The sequence below is a fragment of the Populus trichocarpa genome, chromosome 12, assembly GCF_000002775.5.
Source record: "Populus trichocarpa isolate Nisqually-1 chromosome 12, P.trichocarpa_v4.1, whole genome shotgun sequence".
In the NCBI taxonomy this organism is placed as follows: domain Eukaryota; kingdom Viridiplantae; phylum Streptophyta; class Magnoliopsida; order Malpighiales; family Salicaceae; genus Populus; species Populus trichocarpa.
In genome coordinates, this window is record NC_037296.2 from 7,735,732 (window position 1) to 7,743,963 (window position 8,232).

General features: G+C 32.9%; 1 protein-coding gene across 1 annotated transcript; it reads left to right on the forward strand.

Moving 5' to 3' along the window:
- The first annotated feature begins 3,880 nt into the window (after nucleotides 1-3,880).
- On the forward strand, nucleotides 3,881-7,760 carry LOC7484721 (rhamnogalacturonan I rhamnosyltransferase 1). Its single transcript, XM_002317915.4, has 8 exons — nucleotides 3,881-4,612; nucleotides 5,028-5,095; nucleotides 5,214-5,302; nucleotides 5,438-5,603; nucleotides 5,803-6,092; nucleotides 6,193-6,397; nucleotides 6,488-6,645; nucleotides 7,084-7,760. Exons 1-8 carry the CDS (start codon nucleotides 4,303-4,305, stop codon nucleotides 7,325-7,327), a joined length of 1,530 nt encoding a protein of 509 aa, XP_002317951.4. The 5' UTR covers nucleotides 3,881-4,302; the 3' UTR covers nucleotides 7,328-7,760.
- Nucleotides 7,761-8,232: the final 472 nt, after the last annotated feature.

Genomic DNA, 8,232 nt, shown 5'->3' on the forward strand with positions numbered 1-8,232 from the left:
GCGTTCTGCATGCAGGGGTGGGGGGAAATTAATTCCCCCCGCCCGTTTTGAGTTTGGGCCAGGCGGGTCCTGGCCCAGCCCTGTCTTCTGGGCCGGGTCTGGCCCAGAAGAGAATATTTTTATTTTGGGCCGAGATCGGCCCAATCCATTTTGGGCCAAAATCGGCCCAGCAATTTTGGGCTGAGTCCGGCCCAGTCGGTTGGGCCGGACCAGCCCAGCCCATTTAATATTATATATTATATTATATATATATTATATTTTGTATTATTTATATATATATATATATATATGTATATGTATATATATGAAAAAATTATAAACATTATGCAAAAATTATAGAAAAATATATGTGATTTTGTTGTAATTTTATTACTGTATTTTGATTAATATTGGTTGGTATTTTATACTGTAAAAATACAAATCCGGTATTAACATACCCGGTTTTCATCAAAACATCAAAGATTTTCAAAATAAAAAATGTCTTTTGCTTTCAAAAATTTTCTAAAATATCTTTGAGAATATTGTTGATTTTTCTGCATTTGCTTTATCAAAGTAGATTAATATTTGGTTGTATTTTTATACCGCAAGGATACAAACCCAGTATTAAAAATACCCGATTTGCGTCAAAACGTACAAAATACATATTTAAAAAATGTTTTGTTTTAAAATACGGCCTAGTCTCTCCAATATATATATATATAAATATTATAACATCATATTTTCACACAACAAAGAAAATTTCAAAAACAATATATGTATTAACATGCATTTCGGCTTTAATAACCAGTTTATTAAAGCCATGAGAACTAGGCCAATATTTCAAAAATTCTAAAAAAATCTTTTTGTCTTCTTTTAGATTTGGGATTACGAATTTATACATAAAACGTATTCCTGATATTAAAAATATGGTTTTTTTACATAGATATTAGAACGGTTAGGTTTTACCCGATAAGATAAGGACCTCCTTATTGAGGAGGACTTTTCTTGAACCATAGACGGACCAACATACATAGACATTAGAACGGTTAGGTTTTTACCCGATAAGATAAGGACTTCCTTATTGAGGAGGACTTTTCTTGAACCGTAGACGGACCAACAACTAGGAAACACAACGAGACCTTGAATTTTATCAGACAAATAAACAATGCAGCTTACCTTAGGTAGGGCGTATTTGGGGTGCTAATACCTTCCCTTTACGCAACCAGTCCCCGTGCCCGATCTCTGAGACCAGTTAGGGTTCCTAGTGACCAAAATACTAGGTGGCGACTCCCACACCATTTTTCACTACTAAGAGACAACGAATTCCTTGTCTCCTCACATTGACCAGATATATATCCCCCATATCACACATTCGAGGGTGGACGATCACCGCGACGTCGCTCACGTGCGACAACGTGTGTCTGCTCTATTAAACCATACATGTTATCAACACCATAATTATTGATAATTTGAATAAAATTTAAAGTTTTTTTTAAATTTTATTCCATCATGCACAATAATTTTACATTCAATACTATTTGAGAACATGTAAAATATTTTCCCTAACTCATCTAGGATGATGAATCATTTTTAATTACTCAGATATCTTCATATAATTTATGTTATATCCAATAACTACTTACTTTGTACCCCTTAATCGAGGCAACAAATTGTCTAGATTAAAACATATCATTCTCTATATAATATAACTTAATGATTTAAAATCTAAGGATACTTATATAATTGTTATATGAGCCTTTTCATAGACATATGCGAATTATCAATAGAGAACCCTCATGTAAATCAATTCAGTATACATTTCATTTGACAATAAACTATATTTAAACTCTAAGTATCCCTCATATCTCAACTTATAATAATAACCACTTTCTTTCATGAAATAACATAATATATATTGACTTCAATAATTTTGATTAATATTCAATTTTAATAGAACATTAATTATAAACATTTATAAATAATACTCTAATGTAATAGAAATCTTCATAATTTTAATTATAACTATTTTATAATGTTATCTATAAAATATTTTTATCCCAAAAGACTTTATATTTATTGTATACTCATTAATTAAACATAAATGGATAGTAAAGATAAAAAAATATTTTTATTAATAATAAATATATATATTGACTTCAATAATATATATTGAAGTCAATATATATATTGACTTCAACATAATATATATTGACTTCAATAATTTTGATTAATATTCAATTTTAATAGAACATTAATTATAAACATTTATAAATAATACTCTAATGTAATAGAAATCTTCATAATTTTAATTATAACTATTTTATAATGTTATCTATAAAATATTTTTATCCCAAAAGACTTTATATTTATTGTATACTCATTAATTAAACATAAATGGATAGTAAAGATAAAAAAATATTTTTATTAATAATAAATATATTTTACACAAACAATAGTTTTATATGGAATTAACTAATTCACTATAATATATATATATATATATATATATATATATATATATATATATATATATATATTAACATATACATCCAAATTCACTAGTTGTATAAAACAAATTGTAATTTCTAACTCGGTATGAAGTAAAAACTTTCTCATGCTCCATAAGTAGTGATATTTGTTATAAAGTATTAATTGCATCGAGTGATCAATGATTCCTTTTACATCAATAGGAAACTATAATAACAGATTTATTGTCAGTCTTTTTATGGCACTTATTAGTTATCAACAGAAAACACTTGTTTTTTTATATGAAAAATTTAGAATTTAAATGAAATAAAATTTATTTTATTTGTTTCAAAATCAAATAAAACTGAATTTTTATTTAATTGAAGCCTATATATTTATTAATCTAAATAAATTAATTGAATTCTGAATTAACCATTAAAAAGGAGATGGTAAAATGAAATTGAGTAAAAAAGTGCTCAATTAAATTTTATATAAATACAAGTTTATTTAAGCTATATAGAACTTTTCTTTTAATTTTTATGATTACATTTTATATATAAAAAATTAAAAAATAAATCAAACAACAAATTTGCAAACTACAATAAATAAATTAGGTAAATACATAAAGCAATATAAAAAAAATAAATTTTAAAAAAACTAAATCATACTTTATTGTTAAAGTGTAAATTAAATAATATAGCATAAAGAGATAATTGTTGCAAAAATTGTAACCTTATCCTTAAAACAAAATTTGCCCTTCAATTGATGTAAGTAATAGATACAAATTAATTCATAGAATTCAATACTATTTATGTTTGTGTTTATACTTTTCAACGTCAACCTAAATAAATTTTAAAATACGATACCTATTTGTTTCAATTAGTGGTTTGAATTTCTATTCTAAGATTAAGATTTGGATGGTTAGTTAGACTTTATCAATCTCAATAGAATGTTTAGTGGGGTTCAGTATGACTTGTCATATTTTTTTTAAAAAACGATGTTGTCACAAAATTAAATAAAAAAGGAAGCAAAATTTTAATCCTTTGCCGGATCAAATTCAAAAGATTTTATTTATTTTTCTTCAGGAAAAAAAAAAAGAGCAAAAAAAAAACGAAGCTTAGTTTGTATCGAACTCGTAATTTATCGCGATATATTGTCGGCGTATCGATAATCATATTAAATGTACCCGAAACCAGCAACCACTGTGCCCCACAAAATGGCCGCCCCCAAAGACCGCCACGTTTTACTTCTCGACGGCGGGATCAGGTGCCACGTCATGGAAAATTAATTCCAGTGGACCCATCCGTATCGGCGTTCAGCTGGCGAGCATTTTAGTGGCTGAAATGTAAGTGTAGAGTTAACCAGAGTCAACAGGTTAACCACAGTCAACCATAACCATAGTTAGATAAATAAGGGAAGAAAAGGAAGTCTGAATCTATCTAAAAAACGTGTGGAAAGTGACGAGGCAGGCGCTGTTTACCGGTTCACACCATGAGTCCATAACACAATAGATCTTCCTTTTCTCTGTCTACTCTCCACCACTCCACATTTTGTTTGCTGCTTTTGTCTTTAATTACCACTATAGTTGTTTTTTTTTTAATATTGTTATTGTTGTTGTTTACTACATCATTTTTTCTCTTTAATCGCCGCCGACCAAGAAGAAAAATAGTCGAGATCGTGGAGAGATTTGTTTATTTTTTTTGATTGATCTGAAGGAAATTGAGATTTATATGTATTTTTTTTCAGTTTTGGATCTCCAAGGTTTTGATTACAGTTACCGATCCTGCATTGTTGGAAAATAACAATAATAAAAAAAAAACAGAAGAGGAACGGCAGGTCATTTTGAATGGGGGATAAATGTGCAGAATAGAGAGAAAGTGTGGGGGAGGAGGAGGAGAGAAAGATAAGGAGACTATGGGGGTAGTTAAAGGAGTGGAAAAGATTAGGAGTAGTATATCAAGGCCGTCTTCAAAAATGAAGCTGTGGATGATAAGGGCAACGACGTCTGTTTTGTTGTGGACTTGTGTGGTTCAATTGACGACGATCGGTGAGATGTGGGGTCCTAGGGTTTTGAAAGGTTGGCCTTCTTGTTGGCCTCCCCAATCTGTCTCTGCCGCCTTGCAAGAGAATGTTCCTACTGTCCCCGCTCGCGTTTTGCCACCAAAGAGTCAGTCCTTTTTAGTTATAAGTGATTTATTTATTTGTCTTTTGAGAATATGATTTTCTGAATTCTACTGTTTGTTTTGAACTAGGTAAGAGAACAAGGAAGTTAGAGATTCTTCTCATGATTTAGTGGAAAGATGCATTTTTTTTTCTTCTTTCTGTTTCGTTTTGTCAAAAGTTGGCTTGCTTGCTTGCATTTGATAAAGAAATGTTTGTGCAAGTTATCCATATTTGTGAAATAATAAAACTATGAAAAACTTGTTTGCATCTGATGCCTTCCTTCTAGTCTCAGCGGTTTGGAATAAAATTATGTGTGGGATTTATTTTTTCCATCTATATATTTGTTTTTAGCATGTGATCATACTCTGCTTAACACCAGTGTCATTTGTAGACTGATATGTTCCATCTGTTGGCATTAGGGGTTTATAAGAACAATGGATACTTGATGGTCTCGTGCAATGGAGGTCTCAATCAAATGAGAGCAGCGGTGGGTGGCTGCAACTTTGCTGAGAATTTGCATATTTGTGGTTCTGATATTACAGTGACGATCTTGTTTCTGCATTTGCCTGTTATTATTTTCATAGCTTTGTTTCTGTGCCTTGCAGATATGTGATATGGTTGCTATCGCGAGATATTTGAATGTTACGCTTATAGTACCAGAGCTGGATAAAACCTCTTTTTGGGCTGATCCCAGGTATGTAACTCATAGTTTGTATTTGAAGTTTCCAAATGTTTTCAGCTATATAGGAATCTATATCATTAAGTACACCTCTATTCTGGGATTGGAAATATACATCTTACCTTTTAATGAATATCTTTGATCCATCAGCGAGTTCCAAGACATATTTGATGAGGAGCATTTTATCACATCATTGAGAGATGAGGTTCGAATATTGAAGGAACTGCCTCCTAGGTTGAAGCAGAGAGTGGAACTGGGGATGACCTATACCATGCCACCAGTTAGTTGGTCTGATATTTCTTACTATCATAACCAGGTTAGCTCATTGTTGTTGTTTTTGGTTCTGGCATTTTTGCAAAGGTTGCCATGTCTCTTGGAAGTGCATATTGCCATTTCCATCAGCTAGCTCAATTGTAGGCACATGCAAAGGTTTCCTAGTTACCTAGTATTGTTGTTAATTTAAGTGCTGTCTATTTATTTTGCTCAGCGGTATCTTTCTGATGTGTTGTATGCAGATTCTTCCTTTGATAAAAAAGTACAAAGTTGTACATCTAAATAGAACTGATGCTCGGCTTGCCAATAATCGCCAGCCTTTAGAGCTGCAGAAGTTGCGCTGCCGTGTGAATTATAGTTCTCTGAGATTCACCACTCAAATAGAGGAGTTGGGCAAGAGAGTTATAAGGCTTCTGAGGCAAAATGGTCCCTTCTTGGTGCTTCACCTTCGATATGAAATGGACATGCTGGCATTTTCTGGCTGTAGTCAAGGTTGCAACAATGAAGAGGTGGAAGAATTGACAAGAATGAGGTAATCTATGCATAATTCTTTATCAGCTCTTTGGCTTCAAGTAGCCTGAAATATTTATTTGATCCTTGGTCCACATATTCTCATTTTCTCATATGAACAGATATGCTTATCCTTGGTGGAAAGAAAAAATAATAAATTCGGACTTGAAGAGGAAAGATGGGTTGTGTCCTTTGACTCCTGAGGAAACAGCTCTCACTTTGAGGGCACTGGACATTGATCCGAATATCCAGGTTTATATTGCAGCTGGTGAAATATACGGGGGTGAAAGGAGAATGTCAAGTCTTGCGTCAGCTTATCCAAAACTGGTTGGTAGATGAAAGCTGAAATCAACTGTTTACACCTGAGATAGTTGTTTGTCAACATCTGTTTACAGGTTCCTTTGGTTTTTGAAACAGGTCAGAAAGGAAACACTGTTGGAACCATCAGACCTTAGGTACTTCCAGAATCACTCATCTCAAATGGCAGCATTGGATTATCTTGTTGCGTTGGAAAGTGATATTTTTGTCCCTACCTATGATGGAAACATGGCTAAAGTTGTTGAAGGCCACCGCAGGTATTTTTTTGTCTGACAGTTTCTTCTTTTCGGTTCATGTATTATAACAAAGGTCATTCATGTATAATGCATTGGTTTCTTTGGCCTCAGAAAAATGATTTTGGAATTCAAAAGCCTTCAACAAATATTAACTTTCAAATTTTTCTCTCTATCAGAGGACAAAAATGCATGTATGCCTCTTCATCCAGACAGAGTTAATTCTTCTGGCTGTGAAATTATTACTGAACTTGTAATCCCGAGTTTTATTTAAATTTATGAACTTGTTATTGTTGTTTTTGGGAAGATTTTTATGTCAACCGAGGTAGGTTTTTGATGATTCTCTTCTTATGGCTTCCATGTAGTTTCTTTTTTGCTTAGTGGATTTAGCATTTTTGTGTGCGTGTGCAAAGTGAAAGCTCTTCTATCTTAACACTGTATTACTGTGTAATGCCTACTCAGATTCCTCGGCTTTAAGAAGACAATTTTATTGGATAGAAGGCTTTTGGTTGATCTGATAGATCGATACACTAATGGATCGCTGAACTGGGATGAATTTTCATATGCTGTAAAAGAATCCCATTCTGATCGGATGGGGGGACCAATGAAAAGGTTGGTGATCCCAGACAGGCCTAAAGAAGAGGATTACTTCTATTCAAACCCAGAAGAATGTTTGCAGTCATCAGATGATCCGTTGAGTACATGATCGTTATTTGAAGAACTTGTGCCATTTATCTGCCCCACAGTGCTAGCCGTTCTACCACAGATCAACCGCTTGTTCTCTACTAGAGGTCCAGCGATAGAGAAGTTTGTCTTCAAGAGGCAATTGAACTATAGGGTTGTGAACTTCAAGAAAGCAAGAGATGATCTGCGGAGCAAACCTAGGTTAGTGTTATAAAATATACGCAAATACTCCAATTCATGTATAGAAAGCTCGCCTGCCATTACAGGGCGATGCCAAATTGACAAGACTGGGTTTGGGTTGTACACGGATGCAAATATAGTTGTGTTTCACCAGAACTGTCATCTCGTGGAAGGATAATCCCATTTTCCTTTGGCATTTATTTGTTTCTTTTGGATCGTGTGCGATCTTGTAAGTTCCTAGCAAATATAACTTTATAGGATTTTTGTTCGTACCATGCTATGAAAGATCATTGCCTCTCCTCTTCTATTAAGACTAATTATGCAGCAAATGTTCCCGGACCCTAAGTGCGAATTATGTGCTGTGTGATGACTGGAATGCCCTGGATTCTCCTTGAGTGAATTATAAGCCTTCAAAAGACCGCTTTCCAGTTGGAATAATATACGAATATTCGAGCTGATTTGATGTCGTTGTCTACGTTTTGCATGTGATTGAACTTAACGAGTTTGGAGACCAAATGCAGCTTTCTCTAATCTCTTCAAATTCCACATCTGATAAGGATGACCCAGCTAACCCATCAAGGGGTGTTTTAGGGAGTGCGGTTGTGTTTGGAGTGGAGTAGTTGGTTTTTTTTTTTGGGTTGGTGCTGTTAATATTTTTTTTTAAATTAAATTATTTTTAAGATTTTTAAATTATTTTAATGTGTTAAAATAAAAAATAAATGTTTAAAAAATAAAAAAAATCTCTAT

What these genes read in the sequence shown, in the direction of transcription:
- LOC7484721 (XM_002317915.4), top strand. Translation starts at nt 4,303, where the DNA reads ATGTGCAGAATAGAGAGAAAGTGTGGGGGAGGAGGAGGAGAGAAAGAT. An exon ending in TCGCGTTTTGCCACCAAAGA is followed by an intron (nt 4,613 to 5,027) that starts GTCAGTCCTTTT and finishes TGTTGGCATTAG; the next exon opens with GGGTTTATAAGAACAATGGA. An exon ending in GTTGTTGAAGGCCACCGCAG is followed by an intron (nt 6,646 to 7,083) that starts GTATTTTTTTGT and finishes ATGCCTACTCAG; the next exon opens with ATTCCTCGGCTTTAAGAAGA.